The sequence below is a fragment of the Nasonia vitripennis genome, chromosome 5, assembly GCF_009193385.2.
Source record: "Nasonia vitripennis strain AsymCx chromosome 5, Nvit_psr_1.1, whole genome shotgun sequence".
NCBI classification, from domain to species: domain Eukaryota; kingdom Metazoa; phylum Arthropoda; class Insecta; order Hymenoptera; family Pteromalidae; genus Nasonia; species Nasonia vitripennis.
In genome coordinates this window covers 19030-36814 of record NC_045761.1, presented here as the reverse complement: position 1 = coordinate 36814, position 17785 = coordinate 19030, and the positions used below count along the sequence as shown (strand labels likewise).

The following is a 17785-nucleotide window of genomic DNA, read 5'->3' as shown; positions in this document are numbered from 1 at the left end:
CTATCGATCAACACTCATGCAACTGCTGTTAATGAAGGTATTTACAAATATTTAATTAATTAAAGAAAAGAAAAGAATATGAAAAATCAAAACAAACTATGATTTAATTAATGAGTTAAAATATTTATTATGCGCATGCAATTAAATACAAATGATTTTATATTGATGAGTGATTAAAAGTTGTAAACAAAAATAATTTTAAATAAAAAGCAGTGCTTATTCTATTTAAAAAAATTAATACCGTTTATCGACAATTTATAAGAATTCCTCTGTGAACAAAATAAAATATAAAGTATGAAGTAATAATTGGCTGAGACGACACAATAAGCAAATAAGCACTTTGATTATCTTCGAGACATAAAATTTGTTGCTAAAAATGACTTTAGAATTTGTTTGAAAAAATTATTTTTATATACTCGAACTGTGCCTATCGATGACTTAATTTCTGTAATTTGGCATTCGGTTTCTCACCAGCAACAGCACGTTTTTGACATTTATTTGCATCACGTGCGCGATGATTAATCCATTTTAATTTATAAAAAATGTGCACTCTCACAAAAAAAGCTACTATACGTTGTCGATGCGATTTACATGGCCCATCAATATTAAAGTACTCTGGATAAAGTTCATTAATTTTTAGTGTAATTTCGTATATTAATCTCTTAGCAACATTTTTTTCATGGCAAATATGTTCAAAATGACATTGAAAAGAAGTATAAGCTGTGTCAATAACATTATTAAAAAAATCGGAAGGAATACAAAGATTACCTAATTGATTCGAACTATTAAAAACTTTATATGCTTTAAAAAATATCAAAAGATCATTATTTTTTTCAAAATTTCTATTTTCTCTTGTAAAGGCAGTTACACAATCTGAGCATTTGAATTTTGCAAAACATTTTGTAGCTATATAACCTGCAACATATTTTACTGAGCAATTATATAAAGATGCTGATTCATTGTCATTATTTAAAATACTATTGGCTTTATCTGAATGATTCTCTAAACTGGATGTAGTACTAAGATTACTAAGATTACTGACACTTTCTACTAAGTTATGCATATCTGCAGACACTATTTCATCGGCAGGCAAGTCAATACGATCCTCAATTACTGTACATGATTCATAATCAGCCTGACAGGAGCTGCGTTTTCGCGGTTTTTTCCTAGTCAGAAAAATATGGTTGTCGCAACCAATACTTTTGTAAAACCTCCTTACACACTCATTATTCATTTTCTTGTCATTTATTTACTTTCATTATTGTTAAAAAGTATATTTTACATAATATACTGCATGAATGATGAATCGTCTGCTTGTGCGTGCTCATATGCGCGCCAAGCTGTAGGAAACTCATAGGTGGCGCCGCCGAGCGGTTGGGTAACAGAACTAACGGCCTGTTACCCAAGCTTTCGTCCCCCCATTTTAACCCAGAACCGTTCTTCTATAGGAAGTCTATATTCGTTGTCTATATATACGCACGTATTATTGTTCCTTGGTTGACTTGCCTCTCATCTCGATCTCGGAGATTTGCGCCGTTTGTGTTGTGGATTATCGCTCGCTGTCGCTGATCATCGTCTCGCCGAGAGAACGAGTCACCGATAATTGCAACGACAAAAATTAAAAACACCCACGCACGCGCACACACACTGGTATGCGTGCGCGGCGCGTGTGATATGCCGGGATTGGAGCACGGCTACGGCTTCCAGCACAGCAGCTGTACATCCGCGTTAGGCCTACTAATGTCCGATGGTGTCGCCAGCTCTGAGCAAGTGAAAAAGTTCTTTTTCACGTCGCGGGGCCATCAAGCTGCAGCAACAGCATCGCCATCGACGTCTCGAACAAGCGCCAAAGAGGACGACGAGGCAGACGTTGATGATCTGCGAGACGACGACTGTCTCGAAGTCTACATTCCCGAGGTAAGCGCACACAAGGGAGGTGCGATATTATAATATAAGTTATGTGGCGGGGTCCTTTTGTTGGAGGTTAGACGAGCAGCGATTACTTACGCGATAACTTGTAAAGATCTGGGCACGTGGACCGCAAGTTTTGGAGGGTGTGGTACTTGCTTGTGTGCGTCCGTGTTTCAGATTAAAAAAGTGCTCATCCTATTTATTATCTTTCCCAGTTGCTTCAAGCAAGCTACAGCTTCTATACCTGGCCATCGGCTCCAGTTTTGGCTTGGTACTTGTGGGAACACAAAAAGGAGCTTGCTGGCAAGAGAGTTTTAGAACTTGGATCAGGTATGATATAAGAATTCATTGTGCAGTTCATAATATCTCATATAATCAACTATATAAAAGATACCTCTTGGGATTTTAGGTACAGCCCTTCCTGGAATAGTAGCAAGTAAATGCGGTGCTCTAGTCACATTGAGTGAGTCTGCAACTTTACCCAAGAGTTTGCAACATCTGAGAAGAAGTTGCGAGCTCAACGGAGTTTCATCTCAAGTAAAAGTTGTTGGCATTACTTGGGGATTCTTCTTGTCCAGTTTATTCTCACTTGGACCTTTAGATCTTGTATTAGGGTCGGATTGTTTCTACGATCCTTCTGTTTTCGAAGACATTGTTGTAACCGTTGCATTTCTCCTGGAAAGAAATCCGTCTGCAAAATTTCTTTGCACTTATCAAGAGCGCAGCGCTGACTGGTCTATCGAGCATTTATTGAACAAGTGGGGTTTGAATTGTTCCCATATATCACTGGCAAAACTTGGCGCGGACGCTGGAATCGACATCCACGAACTGATGCAAGATCATACCATTCATTTACTGGAAATCAAGCGAGTTTGACTAGAGTAATTTGCGTGACATGGCTTCTAAAATTGCACAAGCTTTGACATCAGCAGCAACAACAAGCATCAACAGCAGGAAGCCTACACTTTATATAACTAATCTTGCTTGGACTGTAGGAAATAAGGAACTCAAAACATACTTTAATAATTTTGGTGAAGTGACTAGAGTTAATGTAGTATTTGATAAAAACACTGGCCTAAGCAAAGGGTTTGGATTTGTATCATTCAAAAGCGAAGACGCAACCCAGTCTGTGTTTCAAAAACTGAATCATAGTCTAGAAGGAAGGAGAATCGAAATAAAACCGAAGGATTCATAAATTTTCGTATACGTGTAGTAGTAGTAGCAGTAGTTAACATTGCAGAGAATATGGCTGAAAACTTGGATTTGGAAGCTGTCGCTACAGAGCTTGAAGAAACCTTTAGTAATGCAGCATCACACCTTCAATCTTTGGCATCCGAGCTTGATACAGGCCAGCTACTGGGATTTTATGGTCTCTATAAGCAGGCAACTTGTGGGCCATGCGATACACCTGCACCCAGTTGGTACCAAATGCAAGCCAAGCACAAATGGGAAGCCTGGAAGAGCTTGGGGGACATGAGCAAGGAGGTGGCAATGGCAAGTTACATTCGTGCAGTAGGAAAACTTGATCCTTTTTGGGAAAAAGATGCTCGGACAGTTGAATCAAAGGCTTGGGTAGTTGTGAGTAGACTGCCTAATACAGATACAGAGTTGAAGGATATTGACAAAACTCTTTTAGATTGGGTGAAAGATTGCAATCAAGAAAAGGTGAGAATATTTCTGTCACAAGGCCCGGACGACAACAGGAAGAAGGAATTATACGTTAAGGACGAGAACGGTATGCTTCCGATACATTGGGCCGCTGATCGAGGCGATCTCGAAATTTTCAAGTGTCTCGCCCATGCTGGATCGGATGTCAATGCCAAAGACGAAGACGGTCAAACTCCTCTGCATTACGCAGCGTCCTGCGGACACAAGGAAATAGTGAAATATCTTCTGTCCTTGAATGTTGAATTAATCAAAGATGACAGCGGTATGTCGCCAAAAGATGTTGCCGATGAAACTCTGTCATCCATGTTCTGAGCTACCATCTTGTGATCACCAAGTCTATATATGTGTTTTTCAAAATAAATTCTTATTTGCCAAAATGAACTTTCTTTTCCCTCTGAGCGAAATAAAAAGACAAGAGTATTTGAAAATTTTTTATTATTTACAAATACATGCTCCAATGTATTCACAGCCTGAGCTTTCATTAGGTAAATGCGCATGCCAAATATACCAATTATGATATACACACATACAATTTATTTTTTTACCGTTGAAATATAAAATTTTAATTACTACAAAACACTTGATAATAATAAAAACTAGAACCTCGCGAGATATTCCTAGTCAACAAGTATATAAGGCCGTTTTCTCATTACATCGATAATTTTCTTTAGCGAGCACGTATTGCATACAGATCGCTTGAATCCAGAAATAATTATTTTAAATAATCACTTGTAACAATTTATAGCACAGCAACGGCATAATACAATTGGAGCTCTATCACGCTGCAATAATCGCATTGTTCAATTTTTGTATTTTAATACAATTAAAACTCTTTTATGTATAGTATATACAGACAAGCAATAAAAAAATCGAATCTATAGTGAAATCTCGACACTGAACAATAACCAAATATTAAATGCAAGCACAACTATAGAATTTGTGCGTGGTTAAGATACCACGGGCGGAATCTATCTGTTCATCGATACATTTTGTTTCTTTCGCGCTTCTCTTGAACGTAATCGCATTGGTGTAATTAATTTTTACAAGCAGTATAAAAAGTAGTTATACAAAAGACCTGCATAAAATTTGTTTTATCATCTTATCATACTTGACATGTACATACCATTACATCCATTCGAATTCTCAATAATTTCTAAAGATTTGTGCTTTCGCTGTCGCTCTTGGATCGTACCGCAGCAGCAGCAGTAGTGGGTGGTGGTGGCGGGGGTGGCTGTGGCCTGGGTGGCCGCTGATGGAATCTTGGCGAGGCCGGCGGCGGTCCTTGCTGCTGCTGTTGGCCGACCGGGGCTTTAGATACGATTACTGTTTGCGTCTGGGTATGAACGTCCACGATATTACCCTCGGAGCGCGTCCTAGAGTGCGACCTGTTGCTGCAGACGTTCAGTGGGGATGACTCGGGCAGATCAGGACGCGGTGGCTTCTCTGCCGAGAGAGACATCGAGACCGGCCTGCTGCCCACGCTCGGACTTCTCTGCAAGTTGATTGTTGAACTACTCGTGATGACGTTGTCTGCATTGCTGTCGAAGCCGTCACTTTCGAACACTTGTATTATACTGACCTGCGGTTTGTCTACCGAATACGTGTGGGTTCGTTCCAGAGCTGTCAAGTGCTGCTGCTGCTGCTGCTGCTGCTGCTGCTGCTGATGCTGTTGGACACGAAATTTCGGGTTAGAGTTAGATTAAGCAAATAAAATTATAAAATGCAGTATACGTCGGAATAAATATTTATTGTAGGCATAAAAAATAATTCAAGTATAACTATTCAACATTTTATAATAATAATAATAATAATAATAATAATAATACACTTTAACTTGATGCTTGATACAAAAATAATGCGCAAGTATGCACGTTAACTATAACATAGAATTATAGAAAATAAAAAAGTTATGTCTACAAATAAATTTGGATTGTGTCAAGCGGCTTGTTGCTGTTTGCTTTTACCTACCCCTGAGTCTGAATCTAGATTCTCATTGCTATGTCGAGGATGATGTTGACGAATTAAACTGGAAGGCCGAGCAAGACCAGCTGGTCGTTCTGGTATGGCTGGTTTGCTGTTCCGATCAACAGACGTCACATTATTCCCATCTGCAGGTTTCTTGCGAAACTCGACAGCAGCAGTCTCTTCTACAAATAAAACATCAATCAGAAACCTATAGACTTGGTCAAATCTTAAGTGCTATATCGCATTCAGTTGGACAAACCTTGTGGATTGGTCGTTATATTGGTCGTTATGGTCGTGCGCGGCGCGGCGACAGGAAACTTGCGTCTTTCCCAAGTCGACGATGGTGATGGTTTTGATTTCGTCGAGTCCAACAGTGACTTGTCAACGCCTTCCAGCATCGATGATTGCTGTTGCTCATAGACGGATTTGTTCATATTGTCCGGTGTTGATGATTCGACTGCCTTTAAACTCAGTGCCTCAAAACCTATAAGACTGTTGTTCATTTTTTCCTCTTTGCTGTCTTTTCTTTGATTTTCGATTTTACCAGTTGATGCAATTTCAACTTGGTCTTGCTCAGACCAACTTTTATCGATAAAGTCGGATCGGTTGATCACTTCGAATCCCATGGGCTTCACATCGCTTTCCATGCTTTTGATGCTGCTAGCTTGCTTACTACTAGGAGAGCAGCTGCCGTTATCCTGCTGAGTCTTGTACGTATGTCTGTTGAGCGTGCTGCTGGCTGTAACAATAGGCCTGGGCGGCTTCTCTGGTGTCGGAGGTGGCTTATCGTCGGGTCTCTTCTCGTAATGGTGTTGATGGTGAACTGGTTGTATGCACACCTTATCGGGCGTGTTTGAAGCGCTTGGTGGAGTGGGCGCGGGTTTGTTTTTTCGACGGGTCGCCGGCTTGGGACTGCCTTGGGTGGGACTTTCGCCGTGATCGCTCAGACTGCTGTTGGAGACGCAGCGCCGCATGTCCACCGTTGTGCTGATATTGCTCTCGGCTGAGCCATTGACGATGCCCTGCTGCAGCTCCAATTCGCGATCAAAGTCGATCTCGCCTGGGAAAAACCAGTCGGCGTATGTTATCAGTTGATCCACGATCAGACTAGAGTTATTAGCTGTGTCCATCCTGCAAGAATTAAAGATTCAATGGAATTATTTTCTCCAATAAGAGCAGTATAAAGAAATGCTGCTTACACTATACTAGTTGCATCCTCCTGAGAATTCCAAATTAGATTGGGTGCGACGACTATTGCAATATTATGAGGTGTCATTTTGTTGACGTCTTGATTTTTCGTCAAGGCGGCAAAAAATTTAATTAGGAACCTTAAGTTTTCATAATTCACTGTTGGTAATTTGTGTAGTACCTCCCAAAGTACCCGAAGCCTTGCGTCACTTTGAGGGATCTTTGAAGCTGCCATCCATTCGGAATACAATCTGACGAGATTGAAAAATGGTATAGAAAGATACTATGAGCGTGATAATTTTGAGAGAAATGTCGAACTCTCTCTCTCTCTCTCTCTCTCTCTCTCTCTCTCGGTGATTTGAAGATAAGAGCGATCATTTTTTGCAGAGGGTGACGCGACGCAGTCTTAACGCATTTGCGATTCATGACTCATCGTACGTATGCTCACGCGTATGACTGTACTATACACGAAGAAGAGAGTTCTGCGCTATAGGTATGCCGAAAGAGTTGTCGTCTGTTTCTAGGTCATTGACGCATTCGCGCTATTTCAGGAATATAAGTATAATGATAATTCGTACTCACTTGAAGGTAAGCAAAGGTTCTGGCAGCTCCCGGAGGTAAGACTTGAGCGCTCCAGCTATCACATGAGGGTCCTTGTATTCCAGGGCAATTGGAAGAGTCAAGCAGCAAGCATCAAAGCTAAGTTTCATTCTTCGCAATTTCGAAGCACCACTGGCTATCCTGAAAAGTCCTTCCTCTTCCATTCCTAGCCTCAGAAGAGCCGAAACGCAGAGTTGAATGGGCAACGCTATTTTTCTATTCGTAACTCGAAGATGCTCTTCTAAAGAGTATCCATAAACGGGCTTGCTTTCATTATCATCTGGAGATTGAAAAAAATGTTATAATTTCGTTTGCTTTCTACAATAATAATTCAACTAGTTATTAAAATTTTCTTACTTATGTAACATTCAAGATCTGGAATAAGATCTTCAAGACAGTGCAAGGCACTCTCGTGATATGCTCTTTGAAGTTTAACATATTGTATAATTGTTTGAGCAAGCTCTGTTTCTCTCGACATGAGCTGGAACATTTCAGCAGCTAGCTGATCTCGACATTGTTCTACTTTGGTTTCAGCTTCTTCGAGTTCATCTCTCAAGCTATCTACCTTGGTTGCTCCACTACTAGTTAATCCTGTATTGTGTTTACTAGCTTGATGATATCGTGCTCTAGTGCTGTCCATATCCAGAATTAGACGCTGTAAATTCCTTTTATGCTTAAGGATATTTGGAACATCCGTCTCCAAAATATGCTGTAACGGAGCTGCAACGTATTGTTCAACTTTGGCTTCATGATCTACTGTCTCATTGGCCAAGGCCACTTGTGCTCTTCCACACTCGAGCAGCGTATAGCTCATGAGCCCTTCGTCGCCTGCATTTTCCAACATTGTCTGGCCCAAAACATACTCTGGACATTTTTTCTAAAATTAGCACAAATAGATTAAATTTTAAGTTTTTTTTTTACAAACGTCGGAAGATACGAGCATAAGAATACTCACAAGGCGCTTTTCTTTGTGAGCAGAATCCTGAGTGTTGGATTCACTGGGTTTATTCGTCGCAAGTCTTTTACTGAGCCCCATGAGAGCAGCCCTAATCTGCTCGACATGTTTATCCGCAGCTTGCAAGTCGTCCGTCAAAACCTCTGTTTTTCCCGCTCTAGAAACAAGATAAAAAAATAATCTTATATAAGAAATATAAGATGATAAAAAAAAAACCATACGCAGGATGAGGTATGTACCTGGAGAAGGTTTGGTCAGCGAGCTGCTTGACCCTGAAAAATTGTTTCTTCATGGTCATTAGTGGCTCGCGCTCGATTCCTCGACGCACTCCAAATGAACAATAAGAGCCTCTCCTATATCCCCCTCCCCGTCCTCCGTGCTTGGACCGCCGCGCAAGGATGACCACACACTTATTATCCTCGTCGACGACGTCGTGGAATCAGTGGCTACGAACCATAACAATCTCTGCTATGCTGCACTGTGGTCGCGAAAACACTTTCACTAGGTACGGTGTGCCGTCGTCTTGGCGGCGGCAGCGGCGGCGGCGGCGGCGGCGGCGGCGGCGGACGGACAACGCAGCACTGGGCGGATAAGATAATAAACTGCTGCATGCACGACGGCGACGGCTCGTCGTGATAACCGCGCGTGCACACGGTGATCTCACGCGCGCCACTGCCCGTAACATCGCATCCTCTCGCGTACTTGTCTTGCGTATCTATATATACAGTGTGTGCGAGTCAGAAGCAGCGATAATGATCGCCGCGAGTCTGTCGTTAAACAAAATTAAACTTTTATTACAAATTACGAATTCCGATCTCGCCCTTGCAAAAAAAATATATATTATAAAATAATATTATAACTATTTATTACCTATAACTATAAGTAAACGCAGGCAATTTTTATACGACAGCCGCGTTCCAAAAGTCATCGTCGCGAAACCCCGCAGTCGAGACTCGCTGACCGCATAACTCCGCAAACTCCAGTCACAGATAGCAGCACATCGAGGAGTGTCCACAGCTGTCCTCCACGAAGTCCTCGAGCTTTGTACTTTGCACTCTAGCTGCAGTAGCGCGGAAGGGAGGGAGAGACAAAAAAACCGGAGCTCTCCACCACTTGTTAAGCAGCCAAATAATCCCTAGTAGCCCGCAATAATGCAGCCACCCGCTCGCTGTTCAGGTTCTTCGGCACTTCATCAGCAGAAGCAGTGTTTACGAGACATCGACGTCAGTGGCGGCGGCGGCGGCGGCAGTCTGCAGTAGTGAGCGGAATACTTATACTTGACAACTATAAGTATATACCTATACTGCTCAGCGCGATTCGCTCGTCGATTCGCGCGTATATTAGTAGAGACGCGACTAGTACAAGTTCATCATCATCATCATCATCATCAGCAGCAGCAGCAGCAGCAGCAGCAGGAAATAAAATAACGGATCAACCGGAGGGACGTGTGCTACTTTCGGAAGCTGTACCGAGTATTAACTCGAGAATCGCGCGAGGATATTGATACATACGCACGATGGCTGGGACCTTTGACCAAAACGACAAGTCCAGGTGAGTGCGTCGTGCGGGTGAAACCTTGAACAAACAATTTTGTAATATAATAGGAACAGGTAATAATGAGTTGCCGCGAGAGAGAGAGAGAGAGAGAGAGAGAGAGAGAGAGAGAGAGAGAAAAAGAGAGATCTTTCCGGAGCACGTGACATCGGCCAATGCTGCTGGTATAGCAGTGTGGTACTATTTAGGCTAAAATTAAGACCGAAATTTGTATTTTATCATTTCTTCTTTTGCAGCTGGTACTTTGGAGCAATGTCCAGACAGGATGCCTCTGACCTGCTCATGAGTGAGAAGGAAGGAGGTGTTTTTCTTGTCAGGGACAGCATTTCCATACAAGGAGACTTTGTTTTGTGTGTCAGAGAAGACAGCAAAGTCAGTCACTACATTATTAACAAAATCCAACAAGGTGATCAAATACGTTATCGTATCGGAGATCAGATATTTCCGGATATTCCCAATTTATTGGCATTCTACAAGCTGCATTATTTGGATACTACACCTTTGATACGACCAGCACCAAGAAAAATCCAAAGGGTGATTGCGAGGTACGACTTTGACGGTAATGATCCCGATGATCTGCCATTCAGAAAAGGTACATTTGCATTTCATACTGCATCATGCAATCATTTTGGCATCGTTGTTTATATTAGCCTTTATCTTCAGGTGAAATCCTCACTATAATTTCCAAGGATGAAGAGCAGTGGTGGACCGCCAAGAACAGCCTTGGACAAACAGGATCAGTGCCGGTTCCTTATGTACAAAAATACCAAGACGACGATCATCAGCACATAATCGACGGCAGTACACCAGCAGCAGCAGCAGCTAGGCCTGAAAGTGGTGGTAGTTCCGGCTCTGGGACAACGTCTCATACAACGGAGACAGTACAACAGCAGGCTACGGCAGCTGCTGCCACTCGACGTTCCAATATTCAAAGAACACTGCCTGCCTATGCAAAAGTCAAACAAGCACGTGTTCCAAATGCTTATGACAAAACTGCACTGAAATTGGAAGTAGGAGACATAATCAAAGTAACAAAAACGAACATTAATGGTCAGTGGGAAGGTGAATTGCACGGTAAAGTTGGACACTTTCCTTTTACGCATGTGGAATTTGTTGATAACGAAGTAGTTGCGAACGAAGATTGCGATGATAATAGTCAAGAAATTTAACAGACTTGTGTTTTCTGAAATATGCCAAGTGAAGTGAATCATCGGCAGCTGCCATACTGCATAATGTTGGACATTTGATGAATGAATTTTTTTAATTTTTTTTTTATCGCTATCAAGTACATCATATTTTATTTGAAAAAAAAAAAAAAAAACGTTTCCAACTCGATATGCTCAATTTCTAGTCAACGATTTGTATTGTAAAATTTATTTTCAAATTTTGTACAATTGTCGAGACTGTGAAAATTGTGATATCAACGTTTGGACTTGAGAATGATGCATTTATTTTTCGGGTAACAGTTTCACACTGCTACGAGTACTTGTGCTTGATTATAAAATGTAAATGACAAACTGCTGTGCCATTATGTAAAACATAATCTTTTATCACATTAATAGTGGTATCAATGAGTGGGATTGTATTATAGACATTTTTTGACTTTGTTGACTTATGCAGCATATGTGAACGTGGTGGCACCTATATAATGTATATTTTTCTAAACTCGGGCGCATATTCAATTTTCTTTTTTTTTAGATCGTAACTAATCGTGTTGTGTAATTTATAATAAGAACTGTAATGGATTATTCATTGCACATAATAAATAGGATATAATATACTTGTAATGTATTTTCTTGCATTCAATTTTTTTTATTTAAAATAATACTTGTCTTGATATATTGAAAATTCTCGAGAACTATTCGCTACTATATTCGCTTGCATAAATTATACTCTCAAAAGAGAAATTAACTACAACTATGCACAATGTATTTACACATGGGAAACCAAGAGAAAAAAAAGAAATAAATAAAAACCGAACTTTAGCTGGTTTAGCTCGAATATCACCGCTTTCGTTGTCTTCTATTCTCGTCAATTTGACAAAAAAGCAATCTCCTTATCGCGCCAATTGCGTTATTAACGCAGCGCACATTTCAAAAAATTCCATGGTATGATGGCCTGTTGCTTGCGGTGGAGGTAGAGTGATATCTGGAATATTTATGTAATTAAATGATCACGTTATTCTCACGTCCGAACAAGCGCATTACCTCTAGTAATGTCCTCGGACTCTTCGCTCGATAACGATTTGAAATCTAGAAGGTAGCTCTTGTAATCTACTTGATAAAGCTGCAGCGACATCTTGCTATACCTATCAGTCACTGGATTTTTATGCCTCACCCTAACGCTGTACGCGTTGATTATTTTCCATTCGAATCCAAGCGCTTTCATGGCACGATAGACTTCATTCATGATATCATTTGGCTTGGATTGAGACCTGATTCCCAAATGCCACTTGGCCCTTTTAACAGGCGTGCCTCGATTACCTTGCATTTGGGTAGGAGTAGTGCTCAGAGAGCCCTGCCTGTCTCGGAGTGCTAGAACAATCGATCATTATCAGTAATGAAAGTCGATAATGGTGAATCGGGAAATGGTGCGAAACAAAAAAAGAAAACACTAACACTTACGGGCGATTCTTTCAGGATGCGGCCTTAACGGACTTCCACTACCACTGGCCTCATTGCTAGGACTGAAAGCAACCGGTGGCGGACTGGAAGCTACATAAAAATCTTTTATCTCTGCTTTTGCTGCTTCATCGGCGATTCGCTTATTGTCTATAATTAAATGGTAAGCAATGGCTAATTGATCATGCGGATCGCCATTGAGCAAGGCGGCATGAACTTCGGCTTCCTTGACGTTGAATTTTTCACAGACTTCGTTCACGGCATCTACATCGATTATCGAAGAATCTTGCTCTACAGGAGAAGGAAACAAGTACGTTGGCAGTTCTTTTTGAAACCATTCGTGCTTCTTGATATCTTCTATGGTGGCCCTCTTCATTGGATCAACTTGGAGCATGTGGCACAAGAGATTCACCACACTCTTATTGAGATATTCAGGAATTGGAAAGACTCCCGCTGTAAGAAACAAAACGAAAAATTCAAGCATCAGCAGCAGCTGGTTGGGAGGCAAACATACATTTGATCTTTCGAAACAAGGTTGGTACATGCTCATCGTCGAAGGGCAGCGTTCCACAAAGCAAGGCATATAAAATGACTCCGCAAGACCAAATGTCCACCTCGGGTCCTGCGTACAGCTTTCCAGAGATTACTTCGGGCGCAGCATAATTTGGCGATCCACACGAAGTCCTCAGAAACTCTCCATCCATCATCATGTTGGATAGGCCTACGCATCATTAATTTTTTTTTCATTAATTAATTTTTCAGATGCATAAATGTTTTTGCCATGGAATGGTGCGCATGCTATAGCATACCAAAATCTGCAATTTTTACATGGAGATTGTGATCCAGCAGCAAATTTTCAGGCTTCAAGTCGCGGTGAACAATCATGTGTCTATGGCAGTAGTCCACGCCAGAAATTATCTGTTGAAAGAACCTTCGAGCTTCGTACTCCTTGAGCTTGCCATGTTTGACAATATAGTCAAACAGTTCTCCGCCAGAGACGTATTCCATAATCATGAATATATCCGTTGGAGTGCTTATGACTTGGTACCTAGACGATTGAGAAAGATTGTGAAAATCAAGCCTGAATCAAGAGATTAAACACATTGAACAAGCTATACAATTTGATGATGTGCGGATGCCGAAAGAGCTTGAGATTTTGAATCTCCCTGCGAATCTTGCCAACAACGTCGAGGCTCTTGATCTTTTGTCGATTCAAGATTTTGACAGCCACCTTGTGCTTGGTCAGCACATGTTCACCAACTGGAAGCAGAAGCGAGAGACGTTACATGGCCGAGGATGACCAGGTTATTAACGAGGGTACTTACTTTTCACTTTTCCAAACGTTCCAACACCTAGAGTGGCTCCCAATGTGTAATGTCCTATCTTGACAATGGGCTGTGCCTGATTATTCGCCAGTTTGTCCGTCATTTTTTGGCTCTGAGAAATATTTACATAGGTACTTGTTACGTTTATCGTTATCAAATCAATTCTTCTAATCTTCTGTGTGCACTGTGCGGTGACTGAGCGAAACGCTCGGTGGGGGGGGGGGGGGGCGGGAAAGTCGACAACAGCAGAGGTCGCGCTTGTCAGTAGCATGCGCGGTTGCGGATCCTTTTAGTCGACAGCAATGTGACAAGTACGTGTGAAGAAAACTCGGTTCAATCGCACGCAAAGCCACCCAAGCTGCAAGAGACGGCTGACGGACCTTGCAGAATGAGCTCCAAACACAGCCCTGCTAAAGTTACTCTGGGCATGATAAAAGGTATTGGCGTTTTGAAAATGTGCGTTTTAAAATTGAGTTTTTAGGTTAAGAGGCTGATTCCCTTGCATCTTTTTTCAATTGCAGGTAAGCCGATCACCATGTCCGTACCTGTGATACGTTATCACGCCAGTGAGGAGGAGCTGGAAGAGCTGTACCCAAGTTGCAGGGACGATGAAAAACAACAGCTGACTCCGGAGTCGGAAAAACCTTCGCCTAATAGATCCAGTCCCGAAGAAGGAAGCTTGGTGGAGCTGAGGCGTTCGACTAGTATGGATGAAAGCTTTCCCGAAGGTCTGCTGACTCCAGCAGCAGCATCGGATCCGTGGAAAGTATTGTCAGACATCAGAGGTAAAATCACCAAGACATTCGAAGAGAAATTGCACGAGATAAAGAGCGAGAAAAAAAAATCGAAGCACGAGCGAAGCAGCAGAGACACTTCGAGTGTCAGCGATTACGAAGATTTAGCGGGCGATGCAACCCCAACCGAAGAACAATACGAGAAGGAAGAGAAACGCTTTGCTAGCTCGTTGAGAAAACGGTCAACGCCGCATTCGTCCCGATTCGTAGGATTTTCGTATATCAAGACTGGATTGAAGGATCAAAAGTCAGCGGAAGAAGAGTGCGTCGAAAGTGGCATCGAAGCAGCCGAATTGACTTGTGAGTGCCCGAGTCCGGATGTCGATTCGTCGATACAGCGGATAATGAAATCTGACCAGCTGTTTATTCAGCTGAAAAATCGAATTTACGCGCAATTACTGCTGTTGGTAATCGTCGTTTGCTGCTGCTATTTCATACCGTTGCCTAAATATTTGATGGGCCTCTGGGCTGGCATTTTCGTTTCATTTATGCTCCAAAGAGCTTACACGACTGTGCACAAACTGTTGAGCATTCCCGTGAAGCCGTCTTGCACAGTTCCGGTCTTGGAAGTTGCAGCTGTGGAAGAGCACGCTGTGGTGGAAAAATTCGAGGGATGGCTGAATGAACTGCCGTATCGTTACGAGCCGGACAATTATCACGTAGCGCGCACAAAGCCAGTGTTTTTCAAATTGGAAGGAGACGTTCTTCAGGTAATGGAAAGCAGAACTAGAATTGCCAAAAGGGCAATCTGGGATGAGGCTAAGCTCAAGCCCAAGTTCACGAAGAAGAGAGCGTACAGCTTGGCTGGAGCGAAAGTCGAGCTGCTTCCATCGGGTCTCATAAGGCGTCGGTAAGCATTATGCGCAGCGTTCAAATTTACAAACGAATTGAATTTAAATGATCTTTCCACGCAGGCGATGGAGTAAGAAGTACCCGATATGCGTGACTTTTGACAAAGACACCGCTCTGAAGGAAAATAGCACGATAGACAATTCCTCGGACGACGAGCCGCAATTGCTGGACAACGAGAAGGGTCGAATCATCATGGAAGAGGACGAGACCGACGACGATTTTTCTCAGTCTAGAGATATTTTCGAAGACTGTCGGGATGAAGACGTTAACGAAGAGGAAATGCGAGTGAAAATATACATTTTCGCCAGAACCGATCGTCAGAAGGAAGACTGGTACGCTGCGACACGTACAAATCGTACACATCTACTTGATCGAATTATTAAAAAAATATTCTCTCCAGGTTCAGGCGTTTGGCTGCCGCATCGCAACTCGGCAGCAAAAGAAGCTCGATCTCGAGTTTAACAATAGCGCAAAGTAGCAGCGAATCGAAAGCAGCCACGCCGTCCGCCACTGAAATGTCGTCTGTCCTGACTCACCAAGCTTACATGGCTCGATACACAGAGGTATTTATTTATTAAATTTTTTATTTATTTTCGTAAATAGTAGCGGTAGTTGATGAATGGTTACTCGTAGGTGGCTGAGTTACCATCAGCTGGCATGAGTCACGATGGCCTCTGGATAAATGCTCTACTCGGTCGAATTTTGTTCGATATGCACAAGTCTCCAGATACCATAAGCGTAATTCAAGACAAAATACAACGAAAACTCTCCAACATCAAGCTACCCTACTTCATGGAAAGTCTATCGGTATCAGAATTGGTCATAGGCCAAGGCGCTCCAATCATACATAACGCGACAAAGCCTACGATGGACGAACGAGGACTGTGGTTCGATTTGGATATCACTTACGAAGGCAGCCTAACTATGACTATCGAGACGAAACTGAATTTGATGAAATTGAAGAGAGCCAATTCAAGTCCCTCGAGTTGTAGCATGAGCGATATTTTACGAATCGATAAGCCAGCAGCTCAACCTGCCAAGTCTCCCATGTTCGACAGCGACGTCGAAGACAGTCCCGAAACGTCGACGGAAGACGAGGACAGTGCAGCCGAATTATTGACGCACAAGCCAACGACGAGCCAACAATCCTCGGGGAAAAAGTTTCTCAGCATGGTGGACAAGCTGGCGTCCAACAAATACTTTCAGCACGTGAGTAGGGGACGTGGGAGGGGCTCGCGTTGATTTGTTACATATTGCAAATAAAAATTAAATGAACGTTGGCAGGCTACCGAATTGTCCTACGTCAAGAGGGCCATGGAGGGAGTTTCCAATACGGAGATCAGACTGATGGTCAGCGTATCCAGCATCGAGGGCTGCCTAGCCGTCAACATTCCGCCACCCCCCTCGGACAGGCTCTGGTACGGCTTCAAGCCCGTGCCGAAAATCAATTTATCAGCGAAACCGGCAGTCGGAGAGAGAGCCTTCAATATTAATTACGTTACCAAATGGATCGAGACGAAGCTGTTGAGGGAGTTTGAAAAAATCGTCGTCATTCCGAACATGGACGATCTCGTGATTCCGTTGTGTCCAAACTATCCGTACGCGCGCTGAGCTTCCACTGCGCGTGATTTTTCTAAAACGTGGGTCGGCTGTGACTAAGACTAGAGTTGAGTTTTCTACTGACGAGATGAAGTATTGTATTAATTGTATAAATATATATTTTTGTTGAAAAGATTTATTTATTTATTTTATTCATTCATGACCATATACATAAAATTAATCTTTTAATACTGTTCTTTCTTGTACTTGTAACAGAAGTTAAACTAGGGTCTCTAACTAATTTCTTGAATGAAATCCTTTAATTTAATTTTTATACTTACTTTTCTAACTGTTTACTCTTTGACTGGAATGGAACAATTGCCTAACTGTTAGTGGGGAATTTCGTGGTTCAAAATGATTTCTGTTAATAATTTTTAACAACTTCATAATTGACTAGGTCCTGAGAATTTTTCTATCCAGATTATTAATTATGAATTATTTCGAACCCAAATAACATAAAACCGTAGGAACCAAACTCTAAATCCATTGTACATTAGTCAACAATTCTTAACAGTAAAAACCAAGGCCTTGAACATCCTAGAAACGACTGTTTAGTGCATTCGCGTCGGAAACCAAATCATCCATGAAAACCACCATAGAGGGTATAAATACGGCAGCGCTCACGGCAAGCAGTCATCGAGTCAACATCGGCAGCTCTTGGCCAGCTCACACCCAGCAGTTACATCATCGAAGATTCCTCCAGGAGTTTCCAAGGTAGTCAACGGGTGTACGCTTCCAGTTTCTTCGAGGATC

At 42.1% G+C, this 17785-nt stretch overlaps 5 protein-coding genes across 10 annotated transcripts; 3 read left to right on the top strand and 2 right to left on the bottom strand.

Moving 5' to 3' along the window:
- The first annotated feature begins 66 nt into the window (after positions 1 to 66).
- Positions 67 to 4007, top strand: LOC100120525 (methyltransferase-like protein 23). Of its 2 annotated transcripts, none has more exons than XM_001604111.6 (3): positions 67 to 1917; positions 2127 to 2241; positions 2321 to 4007. In XM_001604111.6, the coding sequence occupies exons 1-3, from the start codon at positions 1675 to 1677 to the stop codon at positions 2785 to 2787; spliced, it is 825 nt and encodes a 274-aa protein (XP_001604161.1). In that variant the 5' UTR covers positions 67 to 1674; the 3' UTR covers positions 2788 to 4007. The 2 variants fall into 2 exon arrangements, with proteins under 2 accessions (XP_001604161.1, XP_032456072.1); XM_032600181.1 differs by having other exon boundaries at positions 2302 to 4007.
- LOC100120475 (rho GTPase-activating protein 44) lies at positions 3998 to 9329 on the bottom strand. 4 transcript variants are annotated; one of them, XM_032600143.1, is made up of 9 exons: positions 8527 to 8983; positions 8288 to 8444; positions 7690 to 8209; positions 7315 to 7612; positions 6744 to 6983; positions 5804 to 6675; positions 5548 to 5726; positions 5159 to 5245; positions 3998 to 5090 (listed from the first exon to the last, which is right to left on the bottom strand). In XM_032600143.1, exons 1-9 carry the CDS (start codon positions 8583 to 8585, stop codon positions 5004 to 5006), a joined length of 2499 nt encoding a protein of 832 aa, XP_032456034.1. In that variant the 5' UTR covers positions 8586 to 8983; the 3' UTR covers positions 3998 to 5003. The 4 variants fall into 4 exon arrangements, with proteins under 4 accessions (XP_032456034.1, XP_032456033.1, XP_032456031.1 ...); XM_032600142.1 differs by having other exon boundaries at positions 3998 to 5071; XM_031932172.2 differs by adding an exon at positions 9158 to 9329 and having other exon boundaries at positions 4008 to 5245; positions 8527 to 9075.
- On the top strand, positions 8962 to 11632 carry LOC100119269 (adapter molecule Crk). Its single transcript, XM_001600005.5, has 3 exons — positions 8962 to 9838; positions 10078 to 10433; positions 10505 to 11632. Exons 1-3 carry the CDS (start codon positions 9804 to 9806, stop codon positions 11008 to 11010), a joined length of 897 nt encoding a protein of 298 aa, XP_001600055.1. The 5' UTR covers positions 8962 to 9803; the 3' UTR covers positions 11011 to 11632.
- Positions 11608 to 14002, bottom strand: LOC100120450 (5'-AMP-activated protein kinase catalytic subunit alpha-2). Of its 2 annotated transcripts, none has more exons than XM_001599824.6 (7): positions 13788 to 14002; positions 13581 to 13722; positions 13272 to 13510; positions 12977 to 13183; positions 12466 to 12915; positions 12049 to 12375; positions 11608 to 11989 (listed from the first exon to the last, which is right to left on the bottom strand). In XM_001599824.6, the coding sequence occupies exons 1-7, from the start codon at positions 13888 to 13890 to the stop codon at positions 11898 to 11900; spliced, it is 1560 nt and encodes a 519-aa protein (XP_001599874.1). In that variant the 5' UTR covers positions 13891 to 14002; the 3' UTR covers positions 11608 to 11897. The 2 variants fall into 2 exon arrangements, with proteins under 2 accessions (XP_001599874.1, XP_016842404.1); XM_016986915.3 differs by having other exon boundaries at positions 11620 to 11989; positions 12460 to 12915; positions 13788 to 13997.
- Positions 14003 to 14047: 45 nt separating this feature from the next.
- Positions 14048 to 17171, top strand: LOC100120423 (testis-expressed protein 2). The gene is made up of 6 exons (XM_001604017.5): positions 14048 to 14224; positions 14309 to 15431; positions 15496 to 15765; positions 15834 to 15996; positions 16067 to 16642; positions 16718 to 17171. Exons 1-6 carry the CDS (start codon positions 14176 to 14178, stop codon positions 17042 to 17044), a joined length of 2508 nt encoding a protein of 835 aa, XP_001604067.1. The 5' UTR covers positions 14048 to 14175; the 3' UTR covers positions 17045 to 17171.
- The last annotated feature ends 614 nt before the right edge of the window (positions 17172 to 17785 follow it).

What these genes read in the sequence shown, in the direction of transcription:
- LOC100120450 (XM_016986915.3), bottom strand. Translation starts at nt 13,890, where the DNA reads ATGACGGACAAACTGGCGAATAATCAGGCACAGCCCATTGTCAAGATA. An exon ending in AACGTTTGGAAAAGTGAAAA is followed by an intron (nt 13,723 to 13,787) that starts GTAAGTACCCTC and finishes TTCTGCTTCCAG; the next exon opens with TTGGTGAACATGTGCTGACC. An exon ending in TGAAAGAATCGCCCGTAAGT is followed by an intron (nt 12,376 to 12,459) that starts GTTAGTGTTTTC and finishes CGATTGTTCTAG; the next exon opens with CACTCCGAGACAGGCAGGGC.
- LOC100120475 (XM_031932172.2), bottom strand. Translation starts at nt 8,585, where the DNA reads ATGACCATGAAGAAACAATTTTTCAGGGTCAAGCAGCTCGCTGACCAA. An exon ending in CTCACAAAGAAAAGCGCCTT is followed by an intron (nt 8,210 to 8,287) that starts GTGAGTATTCTT and finishes TGCTAATTTTAG; the next exon opens with AAAAAATGTCCAGAGTATGT. An exon ending in GAACCTTTGCTTACCTTCAA is followed by an intron (nt 6,984 to 7,314) that starts GTGAGTACGAAT and finishes CAATCTCGTCAG; the next exon opens with ATTGTATTCCGAATGGATGG.
- LOC100119269 (XM_001600005.5), top strand. Translation starts at nt 9,804, where the DNA reads ATGGCTGGGACCTTTGACCAAAACGACAAGTCCAG. An exon ending in GACCAAAACGACAAGTCCAG is followed by an intron (nt 9,839 to 10,077) that starts GTGAGTGCGTCG and finishes CTTCTTTTGCAG; the next exon opens with CTGGTACTTTGGAGCAATGT. An exon ending in TGATCTGCCATTCAGAAAAG is followed by an intron (nt 10,434 to 10,504) that starts GTACATTTGCAT and finishes CTTTATCTTCAG; the next exon opens with GTGAAATCCTCACTATAATT.
- LOC100120423 (XM_001604017.5), top strand. Translation starts at nt 14,176, where the DNA reads ATGAGCTCCAAACACAGCCCTGCTAAAGTTACTCTGGGCATGATAAAA. An exon ending in GATCGTCAGAAGGAAGACTG is followed by an intron (nt 15,766 to 15,833) that starts GTACGCTGCGAC and finishes TATTCTCTCCAG; the next exon opens with GTTCAGGCGTTTGGCTGCCG. An exon ending in CCAACAAATACTTTCAGCAC is followed by an intron (nt 16,643 to 16,717) that starts GTGAGTAGGGGA and finishes GAACGTTGGCAG; the next exon opens with GCTACCGAATTGTCCTACGT.
- LOC100120525 (XM_001604111.6), top strand. Translation starts at nt 1,675, where the DNA reads ATGCCGGGATTGGAGCACGGCTACGGCTTCCAGCACAGCAGCTGTACA. An exon ending in TCGAAGTCTACATTCCCGAG is followed by an intron (nt 1,918 to 2,126) that starts GTAAGCGCACAC and finishes TATCTTTCCCAG; the next exon opens with TTGCTTCAAGCAAGCTACAG. An exon ending in AGTTTTAGAACTTGGATCAG is followed by an intron (nt 2,242 to 2,320) that starts GTATGATATAAG and finishes TTGGGATTTTAG; the next exon opens with GTACAGCCCTTCCTGGAATA.